The sequence below is a fragment of the Aythya fuligula genome, chromosome 1 (assembly GCF_009819795.1).
Source record: "Aythya fuligula isolate bAytFul2 chromosome 1, bAytFul2.pri, whole genome shotgun sequence".
Classification (NCBI taxonomy): Eukaryota; Metazoa; Chordata; class Aves; order Anseriformes; family Anatidae; genus Aythya; species Aythya fuligula.
Genome location: NC_045559.1, coordinates 94,359,170 through 94,384,844, shown reverse-complemented (window position 1 = coordinate 94,384,844; position 25,675 = coordinate 94,359,170). Strand labels below are relative to the sequence as shown.

Here is a 25,675-nt window from a genome sequence, read left to right as displayed (position 1 = left end):
AAGCATGGAGATTTATTTTTTTCAGCCCAGTATGCCTTTTCAACTTAAATCTATTAAAATAAGGCCTGACACAATAATCATTAATTGAAAAAAAAAAAAAAAAAAAAAAAGCAAAAAAAATTTGAAATAGAACAGGTCACCAAGATTAGGAGTTAGAGTAGCCCGAAAGAGCTTTTATGTTTATTACTTGGATCAAAGTATCATCAGGACAAAAAATACGACCTAATTTTAATGTAAGTGACCTCAGAATAACCAGCACTGTAAGGTATCATTTTTCTCCTTGTAGAATTCCAAACAAAAATTAGTTACTTTCCTCCTCAGAGAGGACATCTGGACAGTTTATCAATGAACAGGAATTTGTCTCACAGCAAAGAGCCTGTGATGTCTCCTTGCATGCACCAAGGGAAAGCTGGGCTTTCAGAGCATCTGCACACATTGGTGTTTTTTTCCCCCTGACCCAGCCCCTAGACAGAAGGTCTGAACATGAAATTTATGGGCTGGGTGATGTGCGCCATGAGCTCACACTTTACCAGACAAATTAGATGGGTTGCAATCCATGCAGCTGTAAACGACGTCCTGCAGGGTTCCACCTGATCTTTTACAGCTTTTCATAAATCAGTACCTACTAGCTTCAGAAGAGAGTCATTAAAAAGAAATCATGGAAATTACATGTTTGCTCAGGGGAAGTGAAATAGAACATTTCCCTCTGTCTTGTCTTTTCTACCTCCCCCCCTCCTTCCTTTTTTAGCTCTCTTTATTTTGTTTCTTTGACCAACTATGATATACCCCATTGTGTTATCTTTCAACAGAACAGAAAGACTTTCTATCCTGTCCATCCCAACTGTGTGTCTATCTACAGAGTTGTATTTACTGATATGCGGTGCCCTGAAAAAAAAATCAGCCAGACTTGGGTTAGTGAGACAAATTTAACAGTGAGATGCCAGTTACAAAATGTCCTGTTGCTGAAAGCTTTCTCTGGATGTGCCCATTATATTAACAGTTGGAATTAACCTTTGAGTCATTCGCAGCAGCACGGAGAGCTATACTTTGTTAACATTAGCACAGCTTTTTGTCACAATATGGGGAAACGTTTGTTGCACCATATAACAAAGACTGCAGAAAACATCATTACGGCCCTCCTGATGCAACCTCCTCTCTAGATGGTTGCTGTCTGGCTAAAAAGGGATACATTAACTTGTAAAATTCAGGAACCATGACAAGATACAACCAAAATGTTCCATCACGTTTGCGAAGGGAGAGAGGCATTCTGCGAATGCACAGAGGACATCTGCACACATGAGCCTAGTCTTCATGTTGTAGCCCTTTCCTTCCTCCAAACAACACAACCAATCTCCAGCTTTAAAATCTGGACTTCCCCTTCTATAGTCAGATTTGTTTAAATAGGAAAGCATCTAGAAAACAAATTTCCCATGGCAAACTTTAGATAATTATAAGATGATTTTGTAAAGTGAAATTGCTCCATGGGGAGGGAAGCAGGCTTGGTTTGAGCACAAATGCTATATTTTTTATAGTTATGACAATCTGAAGTTCAGAATTCTGGTCTAGCAATAAAAGTATCTCCTATTTCAATAACAACAACAACAAAACACATAAAAATGAACAGCTGGCACACATGGCAAAATTTACTTTTATCTTCTAGAACAAACAGAATCATAGGTACTCCACTGTGACAACAGGAGACCAGGAAATAAATAACATGTTAAGGAGAAGTAGAGACCTCATGTTTACTTGTCTGTCCCTACAAGTTATGGCAAGCATCTCTGGAGTTCTATGTCTTCGTGCCCCTTTTTTGAAGTACCTGTAGCAAAATTTGTTACTTAGCCCCCAAAATACAATTCACGTCTTAGGGAGGTCCATTTGCTTTTCTCACGGGGGCTCATATCATGTTTGCGCAGTTTGACAGGAAGCAGGCTGTGACTCCCCTTTGAAGTGAAAAGAGAGCTAGAGAAATAAAGAGGGGTAATACAAATAATCAACAGGGGAAAAGAATGCAAGTCAGGCTGCTGGCTTGTAGCAAAATGATATGTCTCTCTAAATGTCACACTGGACTTATTTTCTAGCTCTGTACTGTCCACTGGCAAAAGATCTGCCACAGTTTCCTCGAGGATAACAAGCCAATAAAATTTCAGCTGCCCCAGATGTCAGCCCTCCAGTCTTTCATACTGCTCTGGCTGCCCCTCAGAACGTGGTTTTCAAGGGGCTTCTATCTCTTTTAGAATCCCGGGGAGGGTAATGAATCATATGCCTGGGTGTATCAATGCTCCTGTATTCACTTTTTTTCTCACCAAAACCAGTGAAGGCAAAAAATACCAGCGTAGTGCTGAAAGGCTTTTCTCTTTCTCATAAAACAGCTTAAGCTGTGCTTTTAAGCAGCAGAAGTAATGTCACATGGACATTTCCTGGGATTCAGAGCTGGTCCAGAGATGGACCCTTAACAACAACCAGTCATTATTGCTTGGACAGTCTATAGGCTCTTCAAAAGGGGGAGAGGAAAATGCCTTAGAGAGCTTTTAATATGCTCTTCTGGCTCTTTGTGTCTACCATTTGGTGTATATGACCTGCCCTTATATCCCACATTTAGTTGTGCTGTGAATTTCGACTGACGTTCACTACGGCACTTGCTGCGTCAGGCCATGGCTTCATGCAGCTTCTTCAGCATGCCCATTCTCCAGCATTGCCATTAACACTAACGAGGGCTTCACATTGTAAACCCAATGCGTTGAGCTGAGAACAGCAGAACAAAATCCCTCAGAAGCACAAGCAACAGCACACACTCAAAATAAGGTCACAGGCTGATCTGTCCACATTTAAATTCTAACTACATAACTCAGCCTGCTGCAAAATTCATGTCTGAGTTGCATCGGCAGCAGCAAGCTAGAGGTGCGAGAGTACAGATAGATGTTTTACTGCACATGTGAACAGTAAACCCTCACAATTCTTAATTTGGAAGAAACAGTAGTTCATTCGTGTCTACCTCTGGCAGGATGAGTCAGGTAAAGATGTTTTTTTTCTGTTTCTAGTATGCTAACTGAAGTTCCAGAAATCTCTTCAGTTTAATGCCTGAATTGCACACGCAATCCAAATTAAGATTAGACATCAGCAAGTACTGGTTTGAACACAATCTGACATTTTTCTGTGTGGTTTGTAGTTTAACTTCCCCCAGTCCATAAATTCAGTGTTTTGTGTTTAACAGACTTTTGAAAGAGAGATAGAACACCGGGGTTACAGAATATGGAGTCTTTTAGAGCTTTTTAGGTCACAGACTATATTGTTGCTGTATTTTAAGTATGGCTAAAATTTTTTCATGGGCTTCTGTTATGCAGCATTCAGCCAAACCCAGATCCTGTTTGTAATACCTGGACAAGTACAGAGCCTAAGCCCTCTCTGAAATGCGCAAAATGAAGCTGACAGCTCCGTCCTTCAATCCAAACGTCCCTAACAGGGTGAAGCAAGCAAGCAATGTGACAGCAGGTCACCAATATATTTCAAGCACCTAAAACCATCCAACCTGAATGGGAGAAAAAAAAACTTTTTAATAAAATGTTCAGGAACACAAACAGTAGTTTTGTTGCAAGTATTACTGTAAAAACAGGCCCAGAACTACACTGCAAAATTGAGCAGACTGAATTTTTGTTTTGACCTGTTTGCTACTCCTACTGAGCTTAATTTTCACAAATATCTTCTCAAGCTATCATACTAGAGAGTTTCCAGAGAATCATCAGGTTTTAGGTGGAAACAAACTTTGTTAGAAGAAAACTTCAAATTTTTAATTGCTAATGATGGCTCTTCTGCATGTTTGAGAGCAAACACACTTCACACCAGTGAGAACACCACAATAAGGGCCACCAAAGACAATTTTCTGATGCTAACACTTGCAATCAACTACTCACAAATAACAAGTAGACCAAAAACTGCTGAAGAAATTACTCCAGTGAATAATTCAAGCAGGTTTCAAACTCAGGAAAATTGGGATAGGGATGTAAACAACTTGCTAACACATGAAAGTATGTATGAGGAATTATTCACACACATTTTCCAACACTTTCAGATTTTCATCAGGAAGGCCATCTGACCTTGACCCCTTCAATTTCCTGGACTATACTAAAAGAATTTCAACTATGCTTCTTCTGAAAATAATAGGCTTTTTTTTTTTTTTTCTTTAGATTTAACAATACCAGCAGAACTTATATTTTAAATGGAGAACTCCTAACATGTATGAGAGATCTGAAACCAAATCTACCTTCTGTGCTGAAGTGGAATCCAGAAATAATGTTTTTTTTTTCTCTCTTTGTTTTTAATATATTTATTTATTTATATATATATATATATATATATATCCATCATCAGGCATGCTGCTTCCTCATCACAGATTTGCAACTTGGAAATTAATGTAAGATGTGAAATTGTCTAACAGTACAGGATATACAGTCATACCTCCGCTGTACCACTGACCAATGGCCTGTTTCTTCCTTTTTTTTTATTGTCAGGACAGTGGAGGCACATGGAGGCACCTACATATTTTGCAGCCTTGGTTTTCAGAGCCTCCCATTAAATTACAAAAAGGTTTTATACATGTATCATAATTGTTATTCATAAACACAAATAACTTCTCATTGCATATTCATTATTTAAAGCAAGAATAACCTGACTGAGCTTTATGAAGTACCTTTGGATTTATACCTATATTCTTGAAATTTTATTTAAGTTCTACCTATGAAAAAGTTGCATAGTAAAATGAATAATGATCTCCATATTGAAATCACCGTAAATATCATTTTAAACATCTTTTTATTTTGGTAGTGGTGTAATTTTTTTAAACGTCTGTTTTCATTTCCATATTTCAGACTCAGCTTTTCATGTTAGATATCTATTCAGAAGTCCCTTAATAAGCTGCAAATAAATGGCAGACTTTTGCATATATTGTAATATGTAACATCCAGAGCACACTAGTGGATTAAAGTATTTGTAATTACAAAATAAAACTTTGCTTCAGAAGCTTCTATGTTCTTGCACACAGACACTTCTGATTCAAATTTTTAATCCTTTTATAATTTCTTAAGCCCAAGGGCTGACTGGAAGTTAATGAGGTTGGCTGATGCTACAGGCAGTGCTTGATGTGCAGAGAGGAGTCTGCAAAGTGCAAGAGAGCTAGCACTGTCCTGTCCCTGTTGGTGAAATCAAATGTTCTTACTGAAATTTGCTGTCTTTGCTGAACAAGCTCTGCCTTTTCCATTTAAGTAAACACCTTCATCCCAAGGAATTGGGGCAAATTTGCTGATTAATTCTCCAGCAAAGAAGGTAATTTAAATTTTCCAGTAGACAGGAGGAGAATAACTGTATTTGACATAGATGACATTTTGACATTTTCCAAAATAAAGCAAGGGTCAACTGATCTCCCAAGCACCAAGGGATAAGACAAGAGGAAATGGCTTCAAGTTGTGCCAGGGGAGGTATAAGTTGGATATTAGGAGAAATCTGTTTACTGAAACAGTTGTGTGGCATTGGAACTGGCTGCCCAGGGAAGTGGTGGAGTCACCATCCCTGCAAGTATTCAAGAAATGTGTGGATTTGGAACTTAGTAGCATGGCTTAGTGGTGGATTTCAATACCAGGTTTTTAAAGGTTGGACTACATGATCTTAGAGGTCTTTTCCAACCTGAATGATTCTGTGATTTTGCAAACCTACAGATGCATTTCCAAATTGACAACTATTTCAGAAATGTATTCCAAACCACACTACTGACATCTTATTGGATAAAAATTCACCACTTAATTTTAGAAAAGTACCTGTGAGCAGTAAGACATGATAATGACTTTCTATGTTAGATGTTTGGGCTGATAAGAAGTACGAATAAAAATACAAAATGATGACTTTCATTAAAATCTCCTTCCTCTTTGATAGTCCTCTCAGTTTACACTGAAAAATAAGTAGCATGTTTCAGTTTAAAAAAGTTTTAAATATTTTCAAAAACGTGTCAGCTGTTAACTCTGAGCAACTCATCAATATCTTTTTTGGAAGGAAGACTGTCAGACCTTTTTTTCCACATTTGTTATGAGACACTCTTGCCATTCTTGCCCTTAAATATAGCTATTAATAAAGCTAGAAACACACATCAGAAAATGATTATAGACCACTTAATAAATATTCTGAATTCTCAGGTGGTTTTCTCTCCTAGTTTGCAAAACTATTTATTTCCTTTTGTCTTATATATACATTTACAGTATAAAGAAACAATAGGAACGGTACTGGACACTGACTTCCATTTTACCAAAAGATTGTAGGAAAAAAAATGCACAAATGCAGAAGCAAATTAAATATTTGTTTGCATGGAGTCCTTCCCAATTTTTAAATCAATCACAGATCTGGTAGAAATTCACAATTTCTGAATAATGTGTGTTGGAATTAGAACATTTTCCATTTTTTTTAAAAAAGTGACTTTATTTGGTTCCTGCATCACAGATATGAATGAACACAGCACCAAGCTCACCACTGCAGCTACAGGGAGGTTGCTATAATACCTGGACTGCCTGAATCCCATATCAGAACCCTTATACCTAAAGGTCACATCATCTTCTAACAGCCTAATTCACTTTGGGGCACAGAAATGTTTTAAATATAATTATAAATATACGCTATATTTTAAGCAATAAATGTCTGGGTAACATAGAGTAAGCTTCATATACCTAAAATGATAATATACACTGTAACTCTAGAGCCATCATGTAAATATATATATATATACACACACATACGAGAAATGCTTTGTTCAGAAACCAGTTGGAAATAATAAGAGAAAAAAGTTTAAACAGATAAAGACACCAAAGAGGTACAAGTCCTCTTAAGAGTTGTAGAGTACACCAGATATTTTTCAGTTTTGTGACTGTTGGGTTATATTTTTTCCACACAGGTGAAACAAAATACTAAGTCCTTGTAGATAACAGTTTCACCAACTGGTTACCAGGTGGGTGAAGTGACTCTGTCTCTCCTATTCAAGTTTAGAAAAATTTCCATCTGCTTTGTATCTGCATGAAATGTTCACAAATGTGAAGCAATACACAGTGGACTGGAAAATAATAAGCTCGAGAAGAAAAATAATAAAACTGATCAGAGCTGGAAGAACTATGAACTCACTTCCACCCTAAAGATATCCAAACAATCTAAAGACTTTGTTATAAAAATGAACATAATGCTTAGAAAACAAGAAAGAACAGCAAGACATAAATCAAATAAAAATATCATGCGGTTGTGGCTTAGAAAACTGCATGACTTGTACAACTCAGTATGTACCACATTCTGCTTCTACAGCCCTTTACAGAGCTGGATAATTCAAGGCTGCCTGAAGGACACAAAACACCCACGTGTCCATAACCATTGCAGGCCTTGTTAGGAAGAACTCAAGGCGGCCACCTAATTAAAAAGTGGATGTTGACAGACAAGAAAGCAATCAGCCATATTCTATACCTTGCAAGGAATAGGAAAGGCATTTTCAAGTCAATTTGAGATGAAGCGCAACATGAGGAGAAGGTATCATGAAACATTTGCTACGCTGAGGTTACAAAAAGCTTTTCTGAAGGAAGGTTCACAAGCACGTAGCAAGGTCTGCGAAGAGACAATCAATAAGGACAGAAACATCCTCTCGGGTATCAAGAAATTATTAGATGCCACGGAGTGGCCAGAAGGGATAGAAAACTGAAAAGGAAATACAGCTGTGAAAGCTTTGACTCCTCTACTGTATTCCTATGAGATATTAGTACTAAATGTGCTGGGGCTGTGGCCTTGGCATCAGACTTACAGCCGAACACATCCCTCAGTTGCAGGCAGTTAAAAGCAGTGTACCAGAGAACAGGGATATCCTATGCACCTCCAGAAACGTGCTTGCAAATAGGATACAACATTGCTGTGAATATTTTTAATAAACATCGACTTGAAAGAAGAGGCACACTTTGCCTCTGCAACAGACATCATCAGGTTAAATATTTTTCTTGACCAAGTACATTCTGAACACCTGAGAACATGTGTTGGGCATAAAGCTCTAGTATTCTTCCAGTAGCAGCACAGACATGGGTAAAAGAGAGCTGGAACCTCCATAATTTAGATTAATTGCTTACTTTGGGTATGGGGAAAGGTGCAGTGGGAGTACTACAGCCTCAAATAACAACCGACAGCAGCAAGGGAAGGAGGGAAGAGAATAAAAACCACCTTTGACATTCCCCTCAGAAATGCGCATCAGCCTGTCACCAGGAGCATTTTGCTTGGAACTCACTTAAAGCAGCTGTAAGAAGTCCTCTATGTTCCTTCCCCACAATCATCGCAGTAGGACAGGGCCACCGCCACTGCTGCCTGTGCCAGTAAAACAGATCATGACATTGGAGCAAAGATGGCAAGGCAGGAGAGAGCAATGGTGCAGTGCTCCTGGGCATGACTCAGACTGAATTTAGGCCTTGCTAAGGATATTAGCTTTTACTCGCTCTGAACTGGTAACCCCAAACCAAAATGGTACCCATGATTCCCTGCTCCCCTAATCCAGCAGACTGCTCTGGTATATCCCTGCAAAACAATTATTTTCACCAATCGTTTCCCAAATGGGGGTGCAAGATGTTTAGAAGAAATCTGCTTGACTGAGAAGACAATGCTTAAGGAACTTTGATTTTTTACAAGCTGTCACCTAGCAGGAAACAGAAATAACTGCCCTGCTAAGTATGTTGGTTTAATGTGTGTTAAATGTTCACCAGTTAAATTATTAAATGTAATTACTGTGCAAGCAGCCTTCTCTCGTTATATATTTCTAGTAGCAAAGCCCATTAGCATGGCTGCCTTCCTCCTCCCAGCTCTGCTTTCCTTCTGACACCTTTGGTGTGGCAGCAGGAGGCGATGAGATCGGCCAGCCTCTAGCTCAGGATGCTGCACAATGTTGGATATGGGAAAAAGGAGGCAAGGCCTATGCAACCTGACCAGCAGCCCAAGGCCTAGTGCAGCTCTCCAAGCTGCACTGCCTTACCTCTGTTTCCCTCTGCGCTTTCCCGTTACACTGCTGTGACAAGAAACGAGTTGTGCCAGACATAAAGGTTTGGGAAGAGTGTTTTGTTGCCTTCATTTGGAAAGTTTGCCTCATGGCAGACCCTGGTCTGTCCCCTGACACAGCACTCCAAGACCTGGGTCTGAAGCAGCAGAGAAGTGTGCATTTCCCCCGACTGTCTGCTTTGAGGAATTTTTCAACAGTATTTGTGCTAAAAATAATGTCACATCTCTTTAGATCACTGAAGTGAAAGTGTATTTTGTGCATTAAAAAAAACCAATTCACTTAAACCCTGCTAAACCAAAGCTCTTATTTCACCACATCCTCATTACATCCTTAGATGTCAACACACTCTTCATTTTTTCTCAACGAGATCATTCTTACCTCATCATAGAGATGTTCCAGAGTGTATTGAATAACCAGGATTATAAATTAATGTTTTTAATGCAATTAGGAATATTGCATGGATTGGAAATGAATTCCTAGCTAAGGCATTTATCAAACAAGGAATGTAACTGCATCTTTAATTTTGTTAGTCCTAATGAAAACAATAAGATTATTCATATGATTAAACTTAAGGTGACTTGTCAGAGAAAAGTGTAAGAGTGTATGATGTATTTGGACCCAATTCAGAACAATACTTAGGAACACGGCTGGCTGTGACCTATCAAACACTAAGCACTTAAAGCACCGCATAAGATCAGACAAGGAATAAGGAAGATTACAAGATGACATCTTTTGTCTGTGTCTCTCTCACAAACCTCTGCTCAGTCTTATAATGGATTTCACAACCATAAAATACCAGCTTTACAATATTTGAGTAAATCTTAGTACATCAGTAATAAAAATACCAGCAATAATAAAAGAATATTGAATAATTCTCCCAAATGTACAATCAGAAAGCTTCTTGTAGCCTTCAAGATTGCAAACAGCTATGGTTAGAAGTTGAAGAAGTGGGTGAAGAAATTAAATTATGGAAGATGAATAAATCATAGACATTTAGACATGTGTAATGTAAAATATAATATGTCACCTTGCTGCCGCATTGGTGATTATTTTCAGACTGCTGGGATTACGAATCAGTTTATCCAGGATGCTGACAATCTGCTCAAACTTCGGTCTGTTGTTTCTGTCTTTCTGCCAGCAGTCCAGCATCAGCTGATACAAGGCAGCTGGGCAGTCCATAGGTGGTGGCAAGCGGTACCCTTCATCAACAGCCTTAATTACCTGCACAAGGATAAAAGTTTTTGAGAACTTGGAGGCACTTACATCAACTTGTTTTTATCAGTTCTGTGAATCACATTAACATGGACATTCTGTGTTTAAACAAATGTGTTTATTCACTAATTGTCTTGCAGTGCAATGCTCTTGGTTTATCTGCAAAGTAAACCAGGCAGTAAATTAGGCATACAAAAAGGGCTGTAGGCATGTTAAGATACAGTATGTGACTTTGAGGAAGGTGAGAGTCTAAAAAAGATCTCCAAAACTCACATTTGACTGAACTAACTCTGTAAATAAAAGCTATAGTTAATAAGATGTCTGCTTAAATATGCCAAACTTCAAAAGGTCTTGAATATCAATGATTCTTAGCAACATGTGTCCCACACTCTCCAGTGGACATTGCATGCAGCAGAAGACCAGCCAACTCAAGGGAGTCCCTGCACTGAAAGGTAGAAAGTCAGGTAGAGAACTGAGACTGTAATTAATCTCACAGTGTCAGAAAACACTTTAAAAACATACCATGAGGAAACTATATATATATTCCTACTAGGCAGTGCAGCCCCATTTCCTTTGTCATTTATCTAGATGCAGGGTCAATAAGATCAAAACTGTCATTTGACAAAACAAAATTTAGTCTAGTATTTACAATGTTATTGAACTTTTTGATTGTAAGTTTTTCACAAGACTACAAGGCCTCTTGATCAGTCCTACTATATTTTTTGCACCATGAGTCAAAAAACCCGACATATTCTAAGTAGAAAATGATAAAGGACTATTTTGTTATCCTTTCTGCTTTATCTGGATCAGTTAATCAAAAAAGCAGGAAAAAACTATTCTGAATCAGAACAGGGATAAGAAAAAATCTACAGTTAAAACAGTCATGAAGCCAAAATACATAAGTGGATTAATATTTCTGTTTCTGATTTCAGTGTGAACAGCTATTATGAAAGGCATTCCACTAGTACTTCAGCCTATGTAACACAATTCATTAATCTCCACCAACAATTGTAAAGCTTTCATGGCTAATTAAAAGAAATATAGAGCTTGCTGCAGACTTGCATTCCAGAGGTACTCATTTCAAAAGAGAAATATATATATATGGAGAGAGAGAGAGAGAGAGAGAGAGAATTTCATATAAAGTAACATAAACAATGTGTGATTACAACTATGTTAGTGACTTTCTTGAATGCTATGTACTATATGTACTAGCAATGACATATGCCAACCCTTTGGAAAATCTGTGCGTGTTAGTGAACTTGGTTCATAACTCCTATGGAATAAATCTAGGATTAGTGAGGCACCATCAAAAAACAGCCATAAGAAAAATCTTATTTTGAGAAATGTTAAGCTTCTTGCAGAAATATTGTGAGAGATATATTAATCGTTTGGATTGCAGACTTGGACAGTTCACTGATGTTGCAAAGAAGCCTTTATTGGAAGTCTTCTAATCAAATACTCTACTTCTCTATTTTATCCGTTGATTACTTCCAGAAGTATTTTGGTTTTATTAAACTCTTAGTAGAAATGCTCTGCTTCTCTTTTTCACAGGCTCCAAGAGCAATTTATTCTGTGTATTTGACATTTATGGAAACCTTCTATGTAATATTATAGAAGTGGAACCAAAGGGCATCCACAGAAATTTAGGAGGGCTTTCTAACAATAAGAAAAGGAATGTAAAAGGGAATGACATCATTGCAGTGGAACTGTTTGAATCATCCTACAGAAAACCACCAGAGTGATAAAATCCTCTTAGTTTGCTCCTACAGAGGTCCAAAATACCCTGTTAAAAAGATGTTAGCTTTTTGTTAAGTTCGTAGGAACTTTTACCTGACCAGGGACATGTGCAAATTTTCATTTCTAAATCATCTTCAATGTCAAAAACTCAGAGCCACCTGGTTTCATTATGCTTCACTTACTTTCACAGTCTGATCCTCTGTTTGAGAGCATAACTCAGATAACAGCATACTCACATCCTGGTTGGACATCTCCCAGTATGGTCTTTCTCCGTAAGACATCACCTCCCAGAGAACAATCCCATAGCTCCACGCATCACTGGCTGATGTGAACTTCCGGTATGCAATGGCTTCTGGCGATGTCCATCGGATAGGAATCTTGCCCCCCTGGGAGCAAAATCAAATAAAAAAGTCCATTTGACTGTGATACAATGAATAGAATTTAGTACAATGGGATATTTTAAATGCATCTCTGAGATTATTATTATATAAGTGTTTAAAAAAAACAACAGCGTAAGGTGGAAAATGCTATTTCCATTTGTCATTATAGTATCTTGGACGCTATACAGAGTAAAATACATTACAGTGCAAAACCTATTGAAGCTATAGATATGTAGTATAGTATACATACTGCATGCACATACATAAGTATATATACACATATATTTACATAGAGTATAATACACAGTCAAAAATTGAAAGTTAACAATGGTTGATTTTCAGTTATAGAATGTTTGGGAAATGTTGGTGAGATAGTCTACAAAATTAAGGATGAAAAGGTTAGTACCAGGCCCTTGCTTACATCCTAGATCCCTTTGCACAGAAAAAATTGCCCACTCTAGGCAAAGCCTGCAGAGACAGTCAGAGAAAGAGAGATTTAGATGGTGGTGTTTGTGCAGGGAGGAGAGTAAAAAAAAATGCCATCTGAGAAAGTGGTTTTAAACTTTATTTTTTTTACAGTCACGATAGAAGAAAACCATTCAAGATTAAATTATTTAATCTTGAACAGAATTAAAGCTACCATTACAATTAATATTTTATTAGTTAGAGGAACCTGTCTCTGTTTATCGCCACTATTTGGTGCCATAGGTCAAATTGGTAAAATGCACACAAGCAGCCTTGGGCTGAGTTTCTGCAATCTGAGAATTAGAGGGAAGAGACAGTTTCCAGTGGTGCCAGATTTGACAGAGGGCTTGAAGACTCTGATTTGTGGGTCACACAGGGGAAAAAAAAGAAGTCCGAAAAGACAGCAGTGCAAAGCTTCCTGCTTAAGGCAATCTGAAGTGAATATATTTGAATGCAGAAAATTGTGAGAATATAAAGTTGTTTCCAGTTCCAGGGATGTACAACATATAGAGAGATGTTCTCTAAAGATATTACACTAGCCTGTAGCTATTTGAGGTACCTCTGCAAACCCCTTTATATTAAATCATGCACCTAACTTCACCATAACCTGTGTGGGAAAGGAGTGCTATTACTTCCGCTATTCAGTGGAAATATTCTATTACATAACAAGAAATAAAGCATAAAGACTTTGCCTACACTTCCATAAAGTGTACCTGCACTGAGGGCAGGCATACACTTACCAATTTTAGTTCAACTAGCCTGGTTAACAACAGAAATGCGGACATGAAGCATTCATTAGAAACCTGAAGACAGCCCATGTCGGAGCCTAACCATCTGCAATTTCACAGATAAAATTGCTCAAACTCACTTAAATGTAAGAAACACAGGCACATGTTGCTCAGGCTGCAATTCAGACCTCCAAAATGTCACCAGATATGTCTTAGAAGCTTGGCAAACGTCAGAGAAAGGATATAACCTGGTATATATACTTATATATACATATATATATATATTTTTTAATCAAACCCATCCTATTTAGCAGACTCCCTACCTTAACCAAAAGACAAACCTGCATTTCACACAAAATTGTGACCATTAGGTAAAAACTGAATTTCCACATTACTTGTGGACCAACAAATAGGACAGAGAAAATACACAGGGGTATTTCAAAACACTGTTTCATCAAAGAAGCCAGGCTACAGAGCCCAATGTCTGTCACTTTCAGACTGGGAAATCTATAATGAAACGTCCTTTAGTCACAAAAAGTATATTTTCTATTCATCATATGTTATTCATAATTCCCAGTGCTGCTGTTTAACAGTACCAAGAGCATAACAATGATTTTGTTTTTCTCATACCCTATTGAGAAACAATGCTATATGCATTTTATAAAGGTCCAGAATCCCTCAGTGAGTCCAAGGTACAGCTGAAATTGCAAAGTTCTCCTGTGTGCCAGTGTTTTAACAAAAAATCAATTTGCCCTTTAAGATGTTGGGATGACAAAGAAATCAGTGCCACTTTTTCAACCTTTTTTTCTACGTGTATAGTAGACTGAACTTTGTTTTCTTCTCCTTCAACAGGTCATGCAATAAGTAATGTGAATACTAGGGGGAAAACCAGATCCTAAACTTATAAGAACAAAACCCCACCACCAGAAATAGGAAGAGCTTCCAAGGCAAGACAACATCTACCACTCATCCCACAGGCTCAGAAGTCATTTGCAATTCTGAGCAGAGTCCAAGTGTAGCAGAAAGGCTGCACAAGCAGCAGGTCATAAAAGAGATCAACACTGATGTTTAGTTGGAGAGAAGTTTTGACTTCCTGGTCAGGTGGAGAGAACTGTTGATCCTTGCTGCTAACATGGCAGTGGAGCAACCTGCAGACAAGTCCCAAGCCTTGCCTCACCTCTGCTGATTCCTTCCCTTGTGCCTGGAGACATCAGCACTGCTGGGAAGCAAACTGTTCCACCTAAATGGACAGAAACTGAGATATAGGAAAAAGTATCCTCAGTGGACCCATGGCAATGTAAGCCAAGTCGCGCCTCATTGTCCAGCAATTGCTTTGGCTACATTTTCAAAAGAGAGATGGCAGAACATAAACTTACGATGTTCCACATAAGAAAGTCCTTGAGGCAGTGAATAGTGATGCTGTTTTTCTTACATTGGCATAATAGCTGGTTTTCTGAAACATAGAAGTATCACTTCGGAATACTCAGAATCCTACTGTCCTGAAATTTGAATTTCCGTGGGTGGCTTCAGGCTCACTTTTTCAATTTTGTGTTAAGATGTGAAAATGGAACCTTTCTTGCTGAACCGTAGAGAAATGATTGTCAGATGCCACATGGAAAAATGTGCTTGTGGCCAGAACATGAGCACTTTGTGTAAGGGCAGGAAATATCATTTTTGATAGAAGGCCTTTATAATCTTGTAGGAAGTCATTTATACAATTGGAGAAAAACATTTACACAAAATGATGTTAATTAATCTCCAAGTATTTTAGAACTGCCTTATTGCAGGTTAAGGAAGATTATAAGCTCAATGAAACAAAGTTCTTTGGTCTGTGTTTGTTTTAGTTAAAAAAAATGTAAGTACATCAACTCCACTACAAGGAAATACATTTTTTTTTTTTTGCTAAGTCTTAGCTGCAACTCTATACAACTCTGCAGACACACGTAGCATTACCATAAACGAGAGTAAAATAAGAAGAGTATTAAAATGTAGCTAAAAAATAAATCAACTATCACTGATCATAGTATAAAAACTGTAATTTTGCTATTCTGCTTTCCAATTTGTCATAAAAATGTCAATCTTCTCTTTGTATTTAAAAGGGGACTTTGTTGACTCATATCATGAATAATTTAAGAGCAAGAACAGCAAGCAAAGTTCTGGTAAATATTTTTTAGACACATAAGCATTTTAACACAAAAACAATTCCTCCCAAAGGACTATGTAGCACACACATTTTAGCAGATGTTCAAATATCAGTATATGTAGAAAAATCTGAAGAGTCATATCAATCTAAATGCATGATGTTCTATCACTATTACCTTTGAAAACGTTAAGGCTTACTGCAATTTAAGAAGTCTATTTGCAATTCCAAAAACATGTGGTCATTCAGCATAAGAAAATTCCTTCTCGCTTATCTCCACCGTTTTAAATACACATCTCATTTGAACATGTAGCACCTCTTCTATTTTCTTCTTTGTCAGGATTGAAGATATCTTACATTAATTATCTTTGCATAAACAAAACTGAATACTTTCTCCTAGACCACATATTCGGAACTAGAACACTAAGTTTTCCTACTTCTTTCTTTATCCATCTCTTGTTTGTTATACTCTTTCCCCAGTCTCTCTATATTTAAAATTAATATAATGATTCCTACTCTAAAAACTGCTGTAATGAAAGTGCTAAGAAACCCTACACTTGTTACACATTGTCTTGTTACACATTGTATGTCCATTAGGTTTTCATACAACTTAGTCTTCTTTATCTATATGGCCTCACTATGGGCAAATCATACCTGATGATGGGGTTACAACATTGGTGGTTAAGACAAGCTATGTCCCTCAATGGCCTGTATTGTGTCCGGTGTTAACATCTTTGTTGGTGACATGGACAGTTGGACTGAGTATTCCCTCAGCAAGTTTGCCAACGACACCAAGCTGTGTGGTGCTGGGGCCGGTCCTCTTTAATATCTTCATCGATGATCTGGACGAGGGCATCGAGTGCACCCTCAGTAAGTTCGCAGATGACACCAAGTTAGGTGCGTGTGTCGATCTGCTTGAGGGTAGGAAGGCTCTGCAGGAGGATCTGGATAGGCTGCACCGATGGGCTGAGGTCAACTGCATGAAGTTCAACAAGGCCAAGTGCCGGGTCCTCCACCTGGGGTGCAATAACCCCCCTAAGCAGAGCTACAGGCTGTGAGATGAGTGGTTGGAGAGCTGCCTGGCAGAGAAGGACCTGGGAGTGATGGTGGATAGTCGGCTGAATATGAGCCAGCAGTGTGCTCAGGTGGCCAAGAAGGCCAACAGCATCCTGGCTTGCATAAGAAACAGTGTGACCAGCAGGGCTAGGGAGGTGATCGTCCCCCTGTACTCGGCTCTGGTGAGGCCGCACCTCGAGTACTGTGTTCAGTTTTGGGTCCCTTGCTACAAGAAGGACATGGAGGTGCTTGAGCGGGTGCAGAGAAGGGCGACGAAGCTGGTGAGGGGCCTGGAGAACAAGTCCTACGAGGAGCGGCTGAGGGAGCTGGGCTTGTTCAGCCTGGAGAAAAGGAGGCTCAAGGGCGACCTTATCGCTCTCTACAGGTACCTCAAAGGAGGCTGTAGCAAGGTTGGGGTTGGTCTGTTCTCCCACATGCCTGGTGACAGGACGAGGGGGAATGGGCTTAAGTTGCGCCAGGGGAGTTTTAGGTTAGATGTTAGGAAGAACTTCTTTACCGAAAGGGTTGTTAGACATTGGAACAGGCTGCCCAGGGAAGTGGTGGAGTCACCAGCCCCGGAAGTCTTTGAAAGACGTTTAGATGTAGAGCTTAGGGATATGGTTTAGTGGGGACTGTTAGCGTTAGGTCAGAGGCTGGACTCGATGATCTTGAGGTCTCTTCCAACCTAGAAATGCCGTGATTCTGTGATTCTGTGCTGTCGAGCCGCTGGAGAGAAGGGATGCCATCCAGAGAGACCTGGAGAGGCCTGAGAGGTGGGCCTGTGCAAATCTCATGAAGTTCAACAAGGTCAAGTGCAAGGTCCTGCAAATGGGCTGGGGCAATCCCAAACATGAATACAGGTTGGGTGAAGAGTGGATAGAGAAAAGACCTGCGGAGAACGATTTGGGATACTGGCTGATGAAAAGTATGACATGAACCAGCAAATGTCTGCTTGCAGCCCACAAAGCCATCTTTATTCTGGGCTGCATCAAAACTAGTGTAGCTAGCAAGTTGAAGGTGATTCTCCCCCTCTACTCTGCTCTCCTGAGACCCCACCTAGACTACTATGTTCGACTCCAGTGCCCCCAACAAATGAAAGACAGACTTGTTAGAGCAGTTCCAGAGGAGGGCCGTATTTCAGATCAGAGGGCTGTAGCACCTATGAAGAAAAGCTGAGAAAGCTGGAGTTATTTAGCCTAGAGAAGGGAAGGCTCTGGGTAGAACTTATCGAGGCCTTCCAAGACTTAGGAGAGGCCTGCAGGAAAGATAGGAAGGGACTCTGTCAAGAAACGTAGTAATAGGACAAAGGTAACAGTTGTAAGCTAAAAGAGTGTAGGTTTAGATTAGATATTAGGAAGAAATTCTTCACTACAAGGTCGGTGAGTACTAGAACAGGCTGCCAAGAGATACTCTGGATGTCCCATCCATGGAAGTGTTCAAGGCCAGGTTGGATGGGGCTTTGAGCCAGTGGTCTAGCAGAACGCGTCCCTGCCCATGGCAGGGAGGGTTGGAACTTGGTGATCTTCAAGGTCACTTCCAACTCAAAGCATTCTATGATATTGCTATTCCTTATCCTCTAGTGGAAAATCTGACGCTCTAATATTATCAGCTCCTACTCTTCAAAATCAGGATTTCTGAGGAACATTCAACGGGTAAGACAAACTTGCTGAAGAAAAAACAAAATTATATTATCTATCTATCTATATATAAATCTATCTAGGCTTATTGCCTGGGAAAAAGGTTTACTCACATTTGTTTAAAATGAGCTTATAAAGAGAAATTTACATGTGCACAAATGATTAAGTTAGTGGCAATACATTTACTGATTATTTTCTGAGGATAAATGCAAGCTGTATATATTTTTGTCATGGTCTCCCTTTAAGGATATGCTTAGCATGAGGGCAGATAAGCTGTCTGAATCTGGGAAGAAAGAAAGCCTTGGTATTAGGGATGGCTGGAGTTTGTTATTACAGTTCCAAATCCCAGGCAGCCTAGGTCACAAAGCCACTCTCAGGGTTTGAAATTAGTAAGCCAGCAGCAACTGAAGGTTTTATCTGCTCTAGATGGAGCTGTGATTCCTACAATATCTGGCTTTTCAGTGTAATTTATCTCAAGCTGATGAAGTCCCCACTTTATTTCTCGCACGCCTAGCACACTGGCACAAGGCAGCTGTTTCCAGGCCTTTGCACCCCTCCCAGTACTGTGATTTATCTCCTGTACGGGGTGACTGCCACAGGCCTCTCAGCCACAGGCCTAGAGAGAAAAGAATCAAGAAAAACAGGTTCTAACAGAAAAATTAGAACAACTTTTGCAGGAAAAGCTAAAGATAAAAGCCTCGCTTTAATTAATTACCTGAGGACTTTGGCTATTCAGGAGACACCTTACTACTGCTGAGCAAGATGGTTTCATGTGAATGAGATGAGCCTGGCTTACCCTCATAAGCACCTGAAAATTACATGACCCTACTGCTTCATCCCTTACTAATTAATATTTTATCTTGAATCTAACTCTTTCCTTCTCAAGTGGTAAATGATAACAGAGCACTGCTTCCCTCTGACATGCTTATCAGAGAAGAGAATTTGTCGTAGGTTTTTTTTTTTTTGTTTTTTGTTTGTTTGTTTGTTTTGGCGACATTCCTCAGCAGATTTGGTCGGCTTTACTGTGTTTGCACATTTAGAAAAAAAGGAATGAGCCACAAATAACTTCTGGCAAAAAGAAGTTGCAATAACAGGTGCAGTGCAAGGGCTTTTCTCAACAAAGCACTTCCTTTGGCACGCCAGAGAGCAGTGCCTCGCTGTGCTCTCCCTGCTCCGGCACGGTTACCTGGGGACATGGTTATCAAGGTACTTGTCACCAAAGTACAATACATCTTGAGTCATGCAGATTTAAGGCGAAGTGGGTTATGCATGCAAATATAGTAACTGGACAGCATTGTACATTGAGATGCCATGAACACCACTGATGTGCCCAAGGATGAACTTAGTCTAAATTCATCTACTGATTACCCAAATATTATGCCTTTGAGAGAGATAATTACAGTCCTTCTACATATGTGATGGCTTAAATTTACTTCCAGTTCATACTGTATGATTAGTCCACCCACTTGTTATACAGAAATCTAAAAATAATAAGAATAGAAAAGATCAATTTGACAATGACAATTTTAATACAGCCTTGGCCTTTCAATTAAAATCGAATAGGTATGGAGAACATAGATAATTACAGTACATCCCCTCTGGCACATTTAGTCAGCCTGCCACAGACACTGGCTTCTGCTTCTGTAAGCAGGCAGACCTCAGGCTGCTGAAGGCCTTTTGTGATATGAAAGCAGTGACAGTAATTCAGGAGCTAAATTATGACCCTGCCAGGTAGAAAAGTTTTCTTACAAATCCTGATTCCCCGTATTTCATAGATACACCTGTGATCTTTGTGCTTCAGAGCTCTTGTACAATAGCATGAATATCATAGATTGTGTATTGAAAAAGGAAACATTATATCTGTTAGGCAAAACTTCAGACACAGCTTCTGAGAACAGAACAAAGTAAAATTCCACCCAGTCAATGTTTTATGAAAGCTTAAAGGGCTGACTGGACTTTTTGGGGTATACCAATCCAGCATTGCAACTATGAATTAAAATGATGTAATCATTCCCAGGCTTTGACATTTCCAGATAGAAAGTAGGGGCAGAAGAGGAAGCTAAATACATAAAAGACTTACCTTCAGAACTATGTCTATAAATTTGCCTAGTACTTCTGACATTAAACAAAGAACTAGGATTGTGATACACCATCTTTAATGTTTGAACATTTGGAAATGTGGCTATATCATGTTTTTGTTTTTCTTTCTTCAAAGATCCTACTGATCAGTAGGGACCGTGAATTGCCCAGCTTTCTGCCAGTGGCTCACAGTGCTGTCTCACAGGGCACTTAGGGCAGTGGTCAGAGGCAGCTGAGCATCACCAGAAGGTACAACAGGAACAGCCCAGGTCTTAAACACATTTAGGACATATATCCAACTGAGGGGAAACATGCCCTGTGGAGTGCTTTCATGCTTGTGATTACCATTTTTTTAAGCTGGGGACCAAACAAACCTCAGGGACATGCTACCTGGATGTGTGTATGACATTCACTTCAAAGGACATTAGATCAGAGAGACAAGCAGCAAAGACCCTTGTCCTTCTCTCAGAGCCAAGACGTGGCTGAGGTATATTCAGTGACTACTTTTGAAGGAAATTAAATCGCCCTAGGTTGTATTTGAAGGTTGTAATTATCTGAGCATCTCCCTGCAGCAGTTCGCATATACACCATAAATGCCAGATGGAGTTTACTGAACACAGATGAATACACTTCACAAAACAGTTTCTTTCCATTGCATTTCATTATCTAAATGTAAATAGGAAGGTAGGCTTAGAAAATAGGTGTCAGAAAGAGAAGAAAAAAAAAATTTCAACACTGCACTTGGTCACAGGAAATTTAGATGTAACACTGGCAGAAAACAGTGACACCTTGTGCACCCTGGTTTGCTGTAGCCCACCCAGGGGTATAAGCCATTTATGTGCACTCAATTTTTATGGAAGTCCACCTCTCTTATACAGCTGTATGCTACGCAGTTTGTTGGGAAGCCAGTTTTTGTGTCTATACAACTTTTTTCATTCAGGTTAACTACAACTCAAAGGTATCCTCAGCTCTTAATGTGAGTACACAAAATGCAGTTACGAAATTACAGATCAGTTTGCATGCCTGGATGAATTTTGGAATGTGAAAATTCACCATTCAAGTCTGACAAAGGCATGTGTCACAAGGTTAAGTTGTGCTGGGGGTGGGAGGAGAAATACAGAGTCCTAACTCATGAAGATACTAACAGAAATTGCATGTGTATGAAGCAAGAGCTTCATGCTGTGGCTGGTGCTAGAGACTGATTGTATCCAATTTTGGGCATTGCACTTAAGGAAAATGTAAACATGCAAAGAGTCTGAACAAGACCAGCAAGAACAGTCAAGTTTGGAAAAATGCTTAGAGAAGAAAAGATTGGAGGGATGTGTGTGAAGAGCATGTCAATCTCCATGCATGTGAGTGGCTGCTTTAAAGAGGGGATTGATCACTGGCCTATGAGCAAGCATATGTTCTGCGGGAGGAAGGTTAAATATTAGATTACATGTATAGTGTACCTGAAACTGTTTAGCTTGGAAACACTAACACCCATTATTTTCACAGGAGGTTTTTAAGAAGAGGTCAGGTGAATATATCTGACAAGGCAACAGACCTCTGTGGTTGAACTATAGGTGATTTTCTCTTAAGGAACTCCTCTGTTGTATTAATATTTAACTATGGATGTTGCACCTGTATACTGAGCATGAAAGCTGCTTTCTCCTACCTAAAGTCTCTTCATATTAATCATGTGAGATCTCTGTGGACACTTATTTAAAGCAGTATACATTGTCTGCTTCTAACAACATGCTAAAGCTCATCAAAAATCCAAGAAAGCACAGAAAGGTCAAGTAAAGAACAATGTCATCATATCTGGTAAATTATGAAGATATGATTGATAAATATACATAAACATGAATATATATGTACATATATGTATGGATACATGTGTTAAACCAGAGTTTCTTAACTTGTTTTTCACATACTATTTTATTTCAGTCATGAAGAGGATAGCGTGCACACTACCACAATAATTGATTGCTCCTGTCTGAGATGAGGAATGAAGGAAACCCTAGAAAACCCATATTAAGATTCTGCTGATACATTCTACTCTAATCTGGTTGGTACAGTGAAGAAGAGACTATTACTAAGCTTCAGTACAAATTACACTCAAGTAAGATACTGGATATTAATGACACTTTTCCTAAAGTTAATAAAATCCACTTGCAATAACACTAAGTGAACAACTGGGCATAATCCCAGTGTAATATCGAGATACATGAAGCTAAATGTATGCCTTCAAGGTCTTCACAACAAGACAGAAGTGTTATTCAACTGAGAACAAGAGGTGCAACAAAGCTGTGCTTAGAAGACAATGTGTTTTTTTTCTAAGGCTCCTGGCTAAGCAAATAGAGTAACTTACAGGTAGCTTTTCAGTCAGGATGAAATACAGAAAAAAAAAAGAAGCAAGCTACTCTATGGGGTAGCCAAAAAGAAGAAAGCACAGGAAGTTTAATTATATTGTTAAGGAAAACTTCTTTTCTTGTTTTACTCAAGATTTTGCTCAGTTAGAGGTACAAGCACAGGTATGACTGATGCACCCTTCATAGAAGAGTGATCTCAGTATGTTCCAATCAAAACATACATCCCATCATACTAGAAGATATAAAATCATAAAGCTTTTTTTTTTTTTTTCCCTGAGTGGGATTTTTTTAAAAACTGTGTAGTAGTCAAATCACCAGTGTGACAAAATCTGCACACATCAAGTCTTACATCACTGTGTACTGTTGTGGTATTCTTTCCTTGACACACTCAGCAGAATGAAACTGAGCCATAAATTTTGCACACTGTAAGAAAATTAATCTATCAACACAAACTGTGTTTTTTGCCTTCCATCTTCCCTGAGACATGACTACAAATACAGCTATGATATGTTTGATGCTATGCTATGTTTGATGCTATGATATGTTTTATGCTATGATATGTCTGGCCAAGCAAGACGGGATAGCCTCTGCAACACAGAGTATAAACCTGAGGGACTCCCTCAGCTTTCAGACTAACTTTGCCACAACAAAAACCAATAATTTTAAAAGGATAAACACAGAAACTCACCCTTGTTGTGTACGCAGCTTCGGGGTCATCTTCCAGCACACGAGAAAGACCAAAATCGGAGACTTTGCACACCAAGTTGCTATTGATGAGGATATTACGAGCAGCTAGATCTCGATGGACGTAACCCATATCTGACAAATATTTCATGCCAGATGCGATCCCCCGAAGCATGCCTACTAGTTGAATGACTGTGAACTGGGCATCATGTTTCTGGAAAACATTTGAAATGTCATTTCAGAGATCGTTTGTGATCCTTCTTGCACAGGATTTTTGATAAGACCTCAGAAATTCCTTGGGTGAAGAGCTCAAGTCAGGGATCAAGAGTTCAATACCACACATGGAACTACTTTGATCTGTAGAGAATAATCTCCCCATCAGCTGAGGGTAAAGGGACAGATTTTCAATTCAGATAAAAATTCAGTTTTCCTGTTCTCGCTCTCATCAGAATTTTAATTTCCTAGATGGAACTTGTATATAAGTGGCACATAAATCTCAGTTGCGTGTGCCTCTGAGACTGGAACGTCAGGACATTAGGGAAACAGATGTCCGGTTTCTCTTAAAGGCCATAGGAACTGGTAGTGAAAATCCCAGCCTTATCCAATGGCCTAATGAAAATTTTCTATTACTTTTTTCTTTCTTTCTTTCTTTTTTTTTTTTTCCCCAATAGTAACAAATGCAGTTTTGATTCATTGGTTTTCAAACACCCCTCAAATTTCAACTCATTCCTCAAGATTTTCCTCAACTTCATGAACACAAAATTACTTAAGCACAATATGACTTAGCCTAAAAACCAACAGATGCACAGATTCCTAATTGTATACTTCTAGACATATGTTTTAAATCTTCTAGCTCTTACTAACACTGTTTGTTAACACTAAGCATTGGTATTGATATATGGATACACAGACAACAAGACAACAGTATGACCTACAACAGCTCTCAAATGAATCCTCCATTGCCATAAATGTATCATCATGGGCAGCTCTCCAGCTCTTCCTGCTGCTTCTTCCAGAATTTTATTAAATACATCAGAGTTGGCTCTGCCATGTAGGGTGAGCTCACACGAATCAGCCTGCAAGACTGATTGCATTCATTTCATTTCTGATTAATATACTTAAGGGCAATGTTAGCACTGTAAACATTAGATAAATATATTGCACAGAGGATGCTTAAAGATCCTCTCAGAATTCTCTTTAATGAAGAAATTTATTATTATTAAAGACTCTTAGCAATTCTCTGCTATGAAGCTGTCTTAACTAGAGCCAACACAAGAGGGTCTATGTAGGCCCTGGAAAAGATTTAGTTCGGAATCACAAGGTTTGTAACCATGAAAGGAATGAGATCCTCAGATAGCCTTTCAATGGCAGTGGGGAAGGCAAACTAACTAGTTTTAAGAGGCATTTATAAAGTGGGTTACATAGCCTGTGTTGCCTATGATATTAATGACTCACAAGGTTCTTAATCTATATTTCCATGCAACAACAGTAAAAGAAAAAAAAAAATCACACTCAAATGACCAAACAAGCTGAACAACCGGTTTCTACAGTCAGAAATTATTCTCCTGTCCTCAGAACTTTCTTCAAGGATTTCTAGCCTAAACAAAATATATATCGTTCAGTATAGGTATATTTCATTCAGATACACTGACACATTATTTATATGTATTTTACATGCTTCAGTGGACTTCATAACATATACAGTACATACTGAAACTAAGGTTGACAATATGTCCCCTTTTGGGGTTAAACGTCTAGTTCAGTGTTATGAATTTGGGGGATAATGTCATTCAACCGTGGCAGAACCAAAGCAGTCTCCCAGTGACAGCTGAGTTTGCCCTAACAAATTAAAATTAAACTAGTGTTTCCCCTCAGAAGGGATTTCATTTCTGCTACACTTCGTGTTTTGCCACAAGTAAATCTTGGTGACACAGGGAGCGTTCAAATTTTTTTAGGCTCGCTACCAACTTCGACAGAAAACGAAGATAAATCAACAACAGTATCAGTATGCCTAAGGTTGTGGAAAGAAAACACGCTAATAAAGCTTGCTATCAAAACATTTCAAACACCCCCATGTAAGGGCTTATTCCCTAAACTGTTCACATTTAGGGAAATGGCCCTTGGTTCACTATTACTGGTTTACCAATAACATTTCCACAA

General features: G+C 38.9%; 1 protein-coding gene across 1 annotated transcript in view; it reads right to left on the bottom strand.

The window, feature by feature from the left end:
• Positions 1 to 25,675, bottom strand: part of EPHA3 (EPH receptor A3) — a 215,426-nt gene that overhangs the window by 5,246 nt on the left and 184,505 nt on the right. Inside the window, exons 13-15 of the mRNA XM_032198984.1 lie at positions 23,520 to 23,729; positions 12,229 to 12,378; positions 10,071 to 10,264 (exon numbers count right to left, since the gene is read on the bottom strand). Coding sequence (XP_032054875.1) covers positions 10,071 to 10,264; positions 12,229 to 12,378; positions 23,520 to 23,729 — 554 coding nt within the window. The remainder of the gene's footprint in view (positions 1 to 10,070; positions 10,265 to 12,228; positions 12,379 to 23,519; positions 23,730 to 25,675) is intronic.